Source organism: Lupinus angustifolius, chromosome LG04 (genome assembly GCF_001865875.1).
Source record: "Lupinus angustifolius cultivar Tanjil chromosome LG04, LupAngTanjil_v1.0, whole genome shotgun sequence".
Taxonomy (NCBI): Eukaryota; Viridiplantae; Streptophyta; class Magnoliopsida; order Fabales; family Fabaceae; genus Lupinus; species Lupinus angustifolius.
In genome coordinates, this window is record NC_032012.1 from 24,590,416 (window position 1) to 24,603,681 (window position 13,266).

Genomic DNA, 13,266 nt, shown 5'->3' on the forward strand with positions numbered 1-13,266 from the left:
TTCAATTGTATTTTTTCAAATTTCATACAAAATGATTTCATCAAATTTGATAATTGCACCGATCAAAGATTAGTTACCATAGAAGTAAGAGAATATATTTGATTATAAGTAATAAAATTATTCACAATCTAAAATTTATATAAATATAAGAAAATTAGATTTATCTAAATTTAAGAAAATTAGATTCATCCATTAAAACTAATAAATTTAAATGGATATAATCCAATATATAATTTTAGTAATAAATGAATTGAATTCATCTATTATATTCAATGAATATCCATAGATATATACATTTGAATAAATATTCAATCCATTTAAAAATAAGCATCCATAAATCTTTATTTTTCAATCTCATTCATTATCTCAACTCTCACTTAGATTTATTTATTAAATTAAAATAATCATCTGACGTGTAGATGCGATTAATATGAAAAATTTGTTTTTAAACTCATACTATATATAAATATCCATTAAAAACTTTACACGTAGAATCTTAAACCTCAAATATTGTATAATATTGAATTTCTTTTAAAGTTCTAAGAATCACTTTTAAAAAGAATGATGTTTTTTAAAAGTGTTGTTAGGTTTAATTAAAAGAATCAAATGAATGTTATATTCATCTCATCCATTAAAATAAATTTATTGATAGATTGTAGGATTAAAATTCATCCATTAAATTTAGATATAAATATATTATATAATTTAAGATATGTTTTAAATAGATATATGTGAATTGGTTATATATTAGGATTTAAATTCATTCATTTGTCACTCCTATCCTTCCTAATATAAAAAATATATTTTCAATAAACATATAATTTTAGAGCAACTTAGTATTCCATATTCATGAGATGTTTCAAGTTTAATTTTTAACTTTTTTTTATATTACTGATAGTATTCTCTCAACCATTTGAGTAAGCAACTAATTCTTTTCAAGGTTCGTGATCGTCCCTTTAATCATCTTAAAAATTTAGCAAAATCTTACACCACTAAACTAACATGGATAGTTTCAACTTTTGACATAAGTTGTTATGTTAATATTTTCCCAACTATTTGATTTAAATATTTCCAAATTTCTAACATGTGGATTGTACGAGATTTTGAATAAAAAAATGATGTTATTCCTTTCAAAATTTCAAACCTAGCCATTGAGTCAAATGTAGCGATAGTTATTGCTACACATTTATTATCTCATACGAAGTTTTTTCCAAATTTAAAAATGACATCAAATTAAATAATTCCATTGACCATTTATAAATAATTTCATTGACTGATACTATTGCATTAAATTAAATTTCAAAAATACTAATTTTAATCACAATAATAAAATTATATATGGAACTCTTGGGGAAGGTAGACTTTATTTATTACCATGTATGTATCAATTAATCTACAAGAAAAACTTAAGTTATCTAGAAAGATTTTTTATATTAGCTTTTATTCACATATTAAAAATATATTAAATTGGTAAATTTGTAACATATAAATTTCAAATATTCTAATTTTATACCCATCATATTTATTTTTAAGGAAACGATATAAATATTTCATAAACTTTATGCGTTTTTTAAACCATTAACATCATCTATTTTTTCTTCTTAATTACTTATTAAACTTTATACGTTATTGAAATTGGTCTCTACACAATAAAATTAATTACTAATAGGCCAATAAGTACACTATCACAATAGATTCACAATAATAATAATAATGCAACTATTCAGGTTAATCAACATCAATCACTAGAGGCAATTGCCTTCAAGATAAAATTTGATTTAGAGTATGATAAATAAACTACAAAACTAAAACGAACATATATAAAAAACAGAAATTGAATGACAATAATCTAACAATTAAAATTAAAACAAAATGCATGGGTAAATTTAAGAAATAATTAGGAAATATATAAAAGTTTAAGGAGTTTATGCACTACTTTCCCTTATTTATATATATATATATATATATATATATATATATATATATATGACACATATAATACAATTTTATAATAAATTATATTTATAAAGATAGTACCTGTGTATGGGTGGGATCTAAAAATTTGTATTCTCACGTAATCTCGAATAAGATACAATTATTTCCTATAGTTTTTATATTTATTGAAGAATGAATGAAGAAGAAAAAAGAGAAAATGGGAAGAGTTATTGCATGCATAGAATAAAGAAAAAACTCCTGATTTCAGTTCTCAAAGAAGAAGAAACACGGAATACAAATCAGGAGTTATCAATTATTCAAATAGCAAAGAGTAAAGGAATGTATGAAAATGTTCTAGTTACAAAAGCAAATTATGTATGAACATGAAATTTAAGGACGTAACAAATACTCTTTTTATGAGAGTAGAAGAGAGGAGAAGGAAACATGATTCAATTATTATATCTTTTGAGTTGATTTTATAAAGATTTATAATTGAAGATAAATAATATTTATTTATAATTTTTGTGTGACAACTTGAAAGTAAGAGCATATTATAAGATTTTAAAAGTTACCATAAGCATAATTAATTCACAAAGAAACTTATAATTATTGTTTACAAATATTAGTGTGTCTACTATTTTATAATATTAAATATTCATTTTTCTATATTTTTCTTTTTTTGAGTATTAGAATGTCTTTTTTCAATTGAGTGTAGCTTACATTATAATTCTTGTATTGAATATACTTTATATTATATTTTTTATCAGTATTATAATATCTAATTCAATGTGAAAAGGTGAGTAATGTCTTGGTGGTTACCTCAGATTATATGTTTTCTATAGAAATTAGAAAATGTTAAATACAAAACATTGAAGTAGAAATTTCTCTATCATATTAATTACACAATATTTTGCATTTACCTGATTTTGATGGGTTCAACTCTTCTCTGAGTATGAAAATTTGAAGATGAATATTTTTTTATTACAAAATAACATGAAATTATGGTCGTTAAAAGATTTTTTTGTCATATATAGCAATCTCATCCAACACCAAACTCTCTGGTATTGAAGATGATTCTCATTCAACTTTGATATATATATAAAGAAAGATTTGAAAAATCTGATTATTGTTCTTTTATATGGAGATGGGTAGAAGCTCAACATCTTATAATATAGTTGCCTCCTTTAAGATTTTTGAAGTTTTTAGTATGACTATAATATTTTTGCAGTGTCAATATAATATAATAATTTATATAAAGTTAGTATATCATCTATTTATTAATTATATAAACTCCATCCTTTACAATCATTTGATTAAGCACATGTATAGATTTGTGGTTTTTTAACATGATATGAAAATCCTCACATGCTCATAGTCATAAATCATAATTCCTCAATTCATAGTTAAATTAGAAGTGGTTTCTACTACATATTGGTTTGATGGTCCATTTTTTCAAATTTTCAACAATCCAACATATTTTGTGTTCCCTATTGTGTTTTTATTGAATTTAAAAGTGAGCAAATTGTTGTAGCAACCAAACAAGGTACAACTAAGTTGAGATTCTATTTTAAAACATAGCACCCACATATTATGGATTTAAATACTTAAGAGTTTTGGTTGAGGTACAATTTGTTATATTTTAAATTAAGTGTTGAAGCCATAGAAACATAAAAGTATTTTGCTCTTAAAAAAACATATTTGTACAATGTGCTAATATAATTAGTGTATAATATTTAACTTTTTGTTTCCTAATTTCTGGTTTCCTATATAATTATTTAATATTTTAATTAATTGACAAAAAACAAGGGAGATCAATGATTATTATTTGCTAAAAGAAGAAGAAAAAACTTTCCATCTAAATCTATTCAGAGAAAGACCTACATAGAGACGTATGTATATGGAGATAACCAATAAAATCTTGATAACACATTAAATATTTAATTTTAATTAAAATTTAGTCATTAATGATAATATAAAAAATAAAAATATACACATCTCTAAATATAATGTGTAATATATGTCTTTGTTTATGTTTTTTTATAAATAGATTGCATGTGATAATAATATTATCAGAAGAAGTTGAATTATTATTATTATAAGAACACCCATGGTAGTAAAAAAAAATTCAGTTTATAGCCAAATACGAACATTCTTCTTCCAATTTTATCATTGGAGAAGAATCATTCTTATATTTATTTCACAACAGTGAATAAAATAGACATTGTTATTATAGTTAAGACACCATTAAAAAATGTAGTAAAAAAAAATGTTAGAAAAGAGATAAGAAATCAATATTAAATAAAGTAAAAGTAAAGAAGATAACTATGTGATAAGTTTGTAGAGTCTATTTAAGAACATAAATAGAATTGCAATATCAAATATAATTTTGGCTTGAATTACTTAAATTATTAGAATGCATAAATAAATATAAAATAATTAATAAGACTCATTTAAGAACTGAAAAATGGGTTGCATTATTAAGGGAAGAAGTTACATAGAAGAAATAAGGTTGTCCTTTGAGAGGAGCATTAAGAAGTGATTAAGTGAAAAAAGAAGTGGCGCCGAAATAACAGTTATGCCACTCTGTAGTCTGTAATTGCACGACATAATTGTGGGATTAAAGGGAAATCATACGTTGCACACACAGCACCTCACATGACAATTATATATATTATTTAGAGTATAAAATCTGTACACTGACAGTATGATTTATACACATGCATACTATTATCTACCTATTATTTGAATTACTATTTTTGAAAAGTCAACAGTAATTAAACATGAATAATGGATGATACAATGACGGTGTATAAATCTTATACACCCGTAAGTGCATACATTTTTTTCTCTATTATTTATCTTACACGTTACTGTATAATTGCAATAATTATTCAGACATTTTATCCTAATTAGCATGCAATGCAATGAAGCTTTTATGTGATAAATATATGAAAATGAAAAATGAACGTTGACCTCCTCATCCTTTGCCTATAACAACGCAAGAGCAAGAAATATGAGAGACTTCCGGGGACTACTAACCCATTACCTTCAATTTCTTTTCTTTTCCACACACATAAAGACATAAACCACTTTCTAACTCAATCAATGTAAATTAATTATATGTAATAACTCTCTACTTTTGTTGATATGCATCATTTTTCACATGTTTTATATATTTATTATTTTCCTTCTCCATTTAAGAACATAATGGAAACCCAAAAGAATCTGTGATGTTATATGATTATAGGATTGAGAGAGAAACATGGTGAGTCACGGTTATCAGCTTATAAAGAATTGTAATGAGGAAGAGAAGGTTCATACTTTTTATGCAAGAAATATGGATATAGAAATGGCTATGGAGATATCTGATCAAAAAAATTCAACTTTCTCCAATAATATGGATAGGCGTCTTGTTTCTCTAGATGTTTTTCGAGGTCTCACTGTTGCAGTAAGTTACATTTTCCTAATGTCTTTGCATATTGACAGAAACATTTTTAAGGAAACAATGTGTTGAACACCATAAACAAGGTGATAAAATGTTATCTAAAACCTTATATTATACAAAATGTTATGTACAGAAAAAGTTCCCTTCAAGATTCTGTATGACAAAATGTTATATCTTATATAACAACCCTTAAGTTTATTAACTCTCTAAGATTGATTGTGTTCACAATTTCTTTACTATTGCTTAATTAAAATGCAGCTTATGATACTGGTGGATGATGCTGGTGGAATCATTCCAGAAATCAATCATTCCCCATGGAATGGTTTAACATTAGCAGATTATGTCATGCCATTTTTTCTTTTTATTGTTGGTGTTTCGCTTGCACTCACATACAAGGTATCCACTGAAACATTGTTGTATTTATACAAGAGATAGTGTAAAATATGTGATGATAATGTATGGTGCTGCAAGGTAGATCATTTATGTATCAGTTGGGTAGACATGGATAGTGTTGCATAGAACCTAACCCATTTAACTTAACAGTTCTTCTTCTTCTTCAACAGAAACTACCTTGCAGAGTTTTTGCAAGTAAAAAAGCAATTTTTCGGGCTCTTAAGCTTTTCGCATTAGGCCTTTTCCTTCAAGGTGGTTAACTGATTCTTAGTTTAATTTTTTTCTTTCTATGTGACAAATTCTAGACTAAATTTCTGTTATGAAACTATGCCAAATTGAAAATATCAACTGAAGACATAACTATGTTGGTAAATGGTAAATTGGTAATTAATGTGTATGGTTATTACTCTGTTGAATATCTACAATGTTTCCTATGCAGGAGGGTTTTTCCATGGTGTCAATGATCTAACATATGGAGTGGATATCAAACGTATAAGATTGATGGGAATACTACAGGTATGTTTTTTCAGTTTTTACAACATGGTTTCTCTACCTTCAACTAACTATATGACAAATTGAAAAAGAAAAAATACATCCCTTATTTTCTTCATTGGATGTCAGAGAATTGCAGTAGCATATTTGCTTACAGCATTGTGTGAAATTTGGCTCAAGTGTGATGATACTGTTCATTCAGGTTTGTCCCTATTATGGAAGTATCGATATCAGGGGTAAGCCTTCATTTTCCTCTAAAACTTTTCGTTCTCATATTCAGGATTTAAGGTTGTTTGTCTTGTAACCAGAATGATTTAATACTGGATTGCTTATTGCATCATGGTGATGTGTTGTTAATCTTTTTTTTATTTTTACTTTGAACAGGTTTGTTGCTTTGTTTCTTACTTGCATTTATCTTTGCTTGCTATATGGGTTGTACGTTCCTGATTGGGAGTATAAGATTCTAATAGACTCTTTTTCAGCACCAAAGACATATTCAGTGAGTATTGATGGGAAATAGTCATTTTCTCTTTTGAGAACATGATTCATGTTTGTTTACATATTTGCTAGGTTAAATGTGGTGTAAGGGCAAATACAGGACCAGCCTGCAATGCTGTTGGCATGATTGATCGTGAGATATTGGGTATACAACATTTGTATAGGAGAGCAATATATTCCCGGACACATGTATGATTATTATCCTCTCTACACTTGTTAAGTGCGAAAATTATCTTAGATAATCAAGATAATTGAACACCTTTTGACTATACGAGAATGTTCTTACTGTTCTTTTTATAAACCATCTTAGCTTTTTGTGTTCATTTTTCTTCTTCTAGGAGTGCAGTATTAACTCCCCTGACTATGGACCGTTGCCTCCTGATGCTCCGGCTTGGTGTCAGGCTCCATTTGATCCCGAAGGACTCTTGAGGTGATTGAATAATTTTCTGTTTCATCTCTAATTTTGTGTCTCCCTTATGACTGGTGTATTTCTGAATTTATAGCTCTATGATGGCTATTGTTACCTGCTTTGTTGGCTTGCATTATGGACATATCATTCTCCATTTTAAGGTAACACTCACTTTTTTCTTTTAACTATCTTTACACTAAGTCTTACTAGGATCTAGCTTCTCTAAAATGTAAGAGTGCACCATAATGGATAGAGTTCAAATATAACTATTGATTTTTAGATAAACAGTTATAATATCTCACTTTATCATCTAAAGTACACATTATGACATGCAGGACCACAGAGCTAGAATCCTTTATTGGATGATCCCAACTTTTTGTCTTGTTGTCTTTGGCCTTGCATTGGATCTATTTGGTAACCATACTCTTTAAATTGTTCATGCAGATAAAACCATTGATAGTACCTCAATTCTGTGTGTTTATTAACTTACTTCTTGTAGGAATGCATATAAATAAAGCTCTCTACACATTCAGCTATATGTGTGTGACTGCTGGTGCTGCTGGCATCCTCTTTGTGGGGATATACTTCATGGTTTGATATTTAACTTGTTGTTTCAAACAAACACTTCAAATTATTCTCTTCTGGTTTCATATTTTTAACTGTCATTCAACTCTAATCATTCTGCACTCGATTTTTTTTCATCTTGCAGGTCGATGTTTGTCGATATTATCGCGTGACGATAATCATGGAATGGATTGGCAGGCATGCACTTATGATTTATATCCTTGCAGCTTGCAACATTTTGCCTATTATCCTTCAAGGATTTTATTCAGGCAAACCTCGGAATAACATTGTAATATTCACATCCTTCTCTAATCTCTTTGTAATTTTTACATAAAGCATACTTTTAACAATAGTTCTGTATCATATTATCATGATATGGTGGCATTAGTTACAAGCAATTCTACATTGTTCACATGCTGGTAATATAATCTGATTATAATTTCTTTCTGTCATAGCTCAAGTTGATTGGAATTGGAAAATGAAGGGTGGCTAATAAGTTGATGCAGTATATAATAGCTTTGGAGCTAGTCTTTTGTTCAAGGATGTGAATGAAGTTATCTGTATGGACATACAAGAGCAGCTTCATTTTTTGATTGCATGATTTTTCGTTGTATAGCAGCTTTTGTATCTAATATGGTATATGCAGATTTTGGCTTCAGTGCAACATGTAAATAATGTGTACTTTATATCATGAAGTTCATAAACTGAGACTAATGGCAATTTCTGAACATTATGTTTTCAATGTTTATGACATAGTTGCTATTGGTGGTAAATATTTCAGGATTATTAAGTTGATAAGAAAGAGATTACTTCCGGGTGGTCACCCTTGACAAAAAGGTCAAAATTGTAGCAATCTCAACAAAATTGCATTGAGCAAATACTGATGAGGTTTTTGATAAAGCTAAAATAGCAAATAACCTTTTCTTTTTTCAAATTTTAGCTTGATGAGTGCTATGATTTGCAGCATACGCACCATACCAAGTATCATTTACAGGTTAATGTATATGGGATGGTCCTAAATTCCTAACTTGAAGAATAATACTCAAAATCTACTTTACCAATAATTTTTAATTTATACTAACTATTTTTTTATAAATAAATTATCGAGTGTGAAAAATTATACAATTGTCGAAATCAGATGTTTACATTTCATGTCTCACAACTCTACCATCTAAACTGACTCTAAGAATTAATAACGGAATAATGGTCAGTAAGAGAGAAGCTAAGATTACATGAATGGTGGTTATTTGTCAAACAACTTCTTTGTGAGTTATAAATACTTGTATAAATTAGTTGAGTTGCTAAAGGAGGTATTAGAAACCTAATAGTGATGTAAAGTTGTGGTATAAAGGAGATTTATGTTCTCATGAAGGCCACCATTTTAGAAGCACCAAGCTTAGCTAAGAAATCTGCAGTTTACTTAATGATAGCGGTTTAGTAACTGTCTTGAGCAGGATCACATAACAATGATAGGGACAAGCCCCCTATTCCACAAGCTTCAGCACATCCATTGAATCAGATGGACTCCTATTCCAGGCTAAACTCCAGCTTATTGGTTAAACCAGTGACCCCCCATTCCAGTTGCCATCTTCATATCGATATTACCGAATGAGCCCGCCAAAATCCAGGGCCAAACCATGTTAAACTGTGTGCATGAGTATGACATATATTCCATAATCATAAGTATTTATGCAAGCAAATGAAGAAGGTGAAAAGTATACCCCAACAATGTGATAGATGTCAGGAGATTTTTTTTGGTCTTTTGCCAACTGCTCATGCTATTTCAGGCAATGGAGTGAGAGTTGGGCAAGGACCTTTACACTTATTTATAGACCTAAGACTTCCCATGCAATGCAAATACAATGAACATGACTAACATTTATCATATTTTAACACATCACACGTATTTTACATGTGCTACACATATCAATTGTCATCAGCCCAAAACATATGTATTAGCCAACAACACACCATGCAATCTTCACAAGACATAAAAAAGATTAAAAAAACTCCAAGAGAAACAATTAAAACAGGAATTGATCTAAAGGGACATTATGAAAATTTGACTTTGTTTGATACTTTGATTCATATAACTAATCCTATATTCTTACCTAATGAATACCTTTCGTCATGCTGACATTGTCCTTACAAGGGAGGGCTATAACTATTTCATTACAAATAGACTTTTACAAGCTATGCTTACAGAGCTTAGTGTGCCATCATCAGTTCAAAATTTTCCCAATGCATTTAAAGCAGCCCATCTTAACATGTAATGGAGCTGGTGCCCTTAATTCTGAGTTTTTTGCTGTTCTAACTTATCAATCAAGACCTTCTTTTCCTCATCACGGAGAGCATTGAATATAAAAACGGACTTGTCGCCAATGTCATCCTAGATGTAAAACACGAGTCAAATATCAGAGATTGTGTGCATGGGCTGGAGATATAAAACCTTGTTAATACAAATCCTTAAAGGTAAAACTAAACATACTTTGATGGGTTGAGTGAACTTCCTTCCAGCAAATATCACAAAAAGGGCCATCCATGAAGCAAGTAAAGTAAGTTTAGCTCCATCATCCATCAAACCAGACTGCAAAATTTATAGCTCAAGTGTATAGTGAGAACATAAGCAGATCTAACACAAAGGGACAGTGATATTGATGACAATAGCAATCCTTACTATCTGCTTGACTGATGCAAGCAAGCAAGAAAGATACAGTGGAATAATCTACGAGTCAAGGGGACACTGAGAAATACATGGACTCCAAGAAATAATAGCATTGCAAGAGATGGATAAAGGGGCTAAAGCATGATTTGTTTTTGACATAACTATAAAACTTGAAACAACAACCAAGCCTTAATCCCACTAGGTGGAGAACTATAAAACTTGAAAGAAATAGGAAAATAGGTTTGGTGAATTTAGATCTTAGTTGTCAATGTCATTGATAAAGACATCAGAAGCGATATTCAAAGGTTCCATATTATAACTATCTTAACTTAGCAACCTATGTAATAGATGACTTGAGGAGAAAGGGGAGTTTACCAAATGCCCAAGAAGTACTATAGGAATAATAAAGGTGAGAAGTCCAGCTTCTAGCTTTCCATAGCACAGTCCTGTTTTGAGAATTTTAAAGAAAACAATTAAGACTGTTTCGTTTCAAAATGATAATTCAATGGGAAAAGATAAATGTTGCATTACCTTCCTTGAAGACAAGTCCTGTCAAGGCGGCAAAAAGAGGACCAACAAACCAGACTGTGGATGGGTTATCAACAACATATTGTACTAGATTTCTATGAGCTGGTTGAGCAAGGGCGATGTAGGTTGCAACTGAGCCAAGAACGCCAAGACCCCATAGTGCTTGGAGGGTGCGCTTGATCTCCGTCACATAGATGTGAATCAAGAGTAATGATAAACCCAACCCACCAGACCCAAGGACATAAAAGAAATCGATGTTTTGTTTGAGTGTATCACTTAGTGGGAAGTTATCAGGCAAGAAGGCAGCAGATGCAGCAATGACAAATGATGCAGCAGCCGTCACCAATCCTGATCTGTACGAAATTACCTGCCATACATCACATCATAGCATAAGCGAAACACTTTTAATCAAGCTACCTGTTGGGTAGCGTATTGTAGATATGTTAGAACATGAACAAACATAATATATGGGTTCTGGTGCCAAATTTTATCAAAGGGAAAAGAACGAGTATACTCTACTCGGTTTTGCTATGTCCGTGCATCAAACGCGAAATGTAATACACAGACAGGCTACTACTAGTTTATGTTTATGCAAATTTAATCGGATTGCATTCTGACTATAACTCCTATTCCTGTCAAATAAGAGGTAGAGCTGCAAGACATGAAGTGTAAGCACATGAGTTCAAATACCAGCACCTGCCCAAAATCATTGCCTAGAAAAAAGTGGTTGATACATGTAGCTTACTCTAGCCTAAAGGGTTTTAACATCAACAACCGCAGTTTGCATCAGCCGCAACTTCGGCAATTACACGACCACAACCGCAATTTAAAACCATAACTAATCCTATCAACTAAACTAAATTCAATAATTCAATTTGTGTTACTGTAATTATCTCCAACTAACTAACTAATGAGTTCATGTGAAGGAAATTGAAATAATAAGCATATCATACCTCACGAACATCGTCGGAGTCAATAGTCCAAGGTCCATAAACACCTTGATAAACTACGCTATCGGCCAAAGAACCTCGTTGATTTTCTCCCACAGCTTTACACACGATTCTAATTCCAGAACAAGGAACTCGACCGTCACAAAATAATTTCGACATTCCCCTCTCTACTCGGAATCGAGGACTCGGTGGCCGTACCGCCACCGCCACCGCAACCGTCACCGTGCTCACTCCTCCCAATGACATCATCTTCTTTTCTGATTTTTTTGTTTGGATTTCACTTTTCAATTGAATTATTAATATTATTATAGCAGTTAAATAATAAATTCGATTTCATCTTCATTTGATCAGCAATAACTCTGTTTCGGGCTTCTGCTCACCACACATTCTGGTATTTCAATATTCTGTCTCTATATGCGCCATTTCCACTTTTATCTTCATTTTTATTTCCACTTAATGTCTTTTTTTAATCAAATTTTAAATTTTTATATTTGTTTAATCTTTATATTCATTATAGTAGTTTATTTTTTTTAATAATAATCAAATTGAAAGTTTTTCAAATACTTGTGTTTGATTCAATACCATTCTCCTTGATCAATAGAAGATCTTAGCTTTAAGTTCTAAAATTATGTAAAAAGATAAATTAACAGAAGAGTAGTTTTATCTAATTCATATGTTCGAGTCACAGGAGACTCCCTGGGGAATAAAATACTGGTATTTATTAAGCTGGTGGATCAGTGTATTCATGAACCAGGGAGGTCGCATGTCAGGACTGGGGTGTTACCGATGACACGCTCGATATATTCATGGGTGTGGGAGGTCGAATGTCATAACTGAGGTGTTATACATTGTTTGTAAATAATGAACGTCAGCAAATCACGAGATGAATAACATGGATTAAATACATATTAGTTCTATTGGTTTTGAGAGAAAATCTTAATGATGAGAGTTGAGAATTGATAGAACATATTTATTGAATGTGATTAATAATTCATCATTTAAAAGTGAAAATGATCTCAAAATTGCTTCAATTAGATATAAAACATACATCTCTAAGGCAAGAATTAGATAGAAATTCCTTACACATCTCTAATGTCTATGTTCAAGTTTTCATGCATGGAATGTTATTTATGCATGCTCTCACTTGTTATTTGGTATTAACTTATACCATTTCATTTTTTTAATGGTTCAAATTTTGCATATATCAGAACCAGAATCTTCTATCCCAAAAATTTATTTCCTCATGACATAAGTCAATTATATCCCACCAAATAATATAAAAATCTTATCTTATGTTTTTTTCATTTTTCTTTTTATGTAGGTGATAACTTTTAATTGGATTGAGATACAATGAGATATTAAAAGTGAGACATCTGAAACCCATTCA

The 13,266-nt window shown here is 30.1% G+C and overlaps 2 protein-coding genes across 2 annotated transcripts; one reads left to right on the forward strand and one right to left on the reverse strand.

Moving 5' to 3' along the window:
• LOC109346458 (heparan-alpha-glucosaminide N-acetyltransferase-like) lies at positions 5,048–8,544 on the forward strand. Its single transcript, XM_019586025.1, has 13 exons — positions 5,048–5,383; positions 5,639–5,776; positions 5,944–6,025; positions 6,213–6,289; positions 6,395–6,501; positions 6,650–6,764; positions 6,836–6,952; positions 7,102–7,193; positions 7,267–7,333; positions 7,508–7,586; positions 7,672–7,763; positions 7,882–8,025; positions 8,192–8,544. The coding sequence occupies exons 1-13, from the start codon at positions 5,198–5,200 to the stop codon at positions 8,216–8,218; spliced, it is 1,323 nt and encodes a 440-aa protein (XP_019441570.1). The 5' UTR covers positions 5,048–5,197; the 3' UTR covers positions 8,219–8,544.
• LOC109346460 lies at positions 9,717–12,262 on the reverse strand. The gene is made up of 5 exons (XM_019586026.1): positions 11,883–12,262; positions 10,933–11,296; positions 10,777–10,847; positions 10,225–10,323; positions 9,717–10,125 (listed from the first exon to the last, which is right to left on the reverse strand). The coding sequence occupies exons 1-5, from the start codon at positions 12,126–12,128 to the stop codon at positions 10,024–10,026; spliced, it is 882 nt and encodes a 293-aa protein (XP_019441571.1). The 5' UTR covers positions 12,129–12,262; the 3' UTR covers positions 9,717–10,023.

Excerpts from the sequence above, each read along its gene's own strand:
- LOC109346460 (XM_019586026.1), bottom strand. The coding sequence starts at position 12,128 with ATGATGTCATTGGGAGGAGTGAGCACGGTGACGGTTGCGGTGGCGGTG. Across the intron at positions 11,297-11,882 it reads ACTCCGACGATGTTCGTGAG|GTAATTTCGTACAGATCAGG; the intron begins GTATGATATGCT and ends GATGTATGGCAG. Across the intron at positions 10,848-10,932 it reads AGGACTTGTCTTCAAGGAAG|GACTGTGCTATGGAAAGCTA; the intron begins GTAATGCAACAT and ends TTCTCAAAACAG.
- LOC109346458 (XM_019586025.1), top strand. The coding sequence starts at position 5,198 with ATGGTGAGTCACGGTTATCAGCTTATAAAGAATTGTAATGAGGAAGAG. Across the intron at positions 6,953-7,101 it reads CAATATATTCCCGGACACAT|GAGTGCAGTATTAACTCCCC; the intron begins GTATGATTATTA and ends TTCTTCTTCTAG. Across the intron at positions 7,764-7,881 it reads TTGTGGGGATATACTTCATG|GTCGATGTTTGTCGATATTA; the intron begins GTTTGATATTTA and ends TTCATCTTGCAG.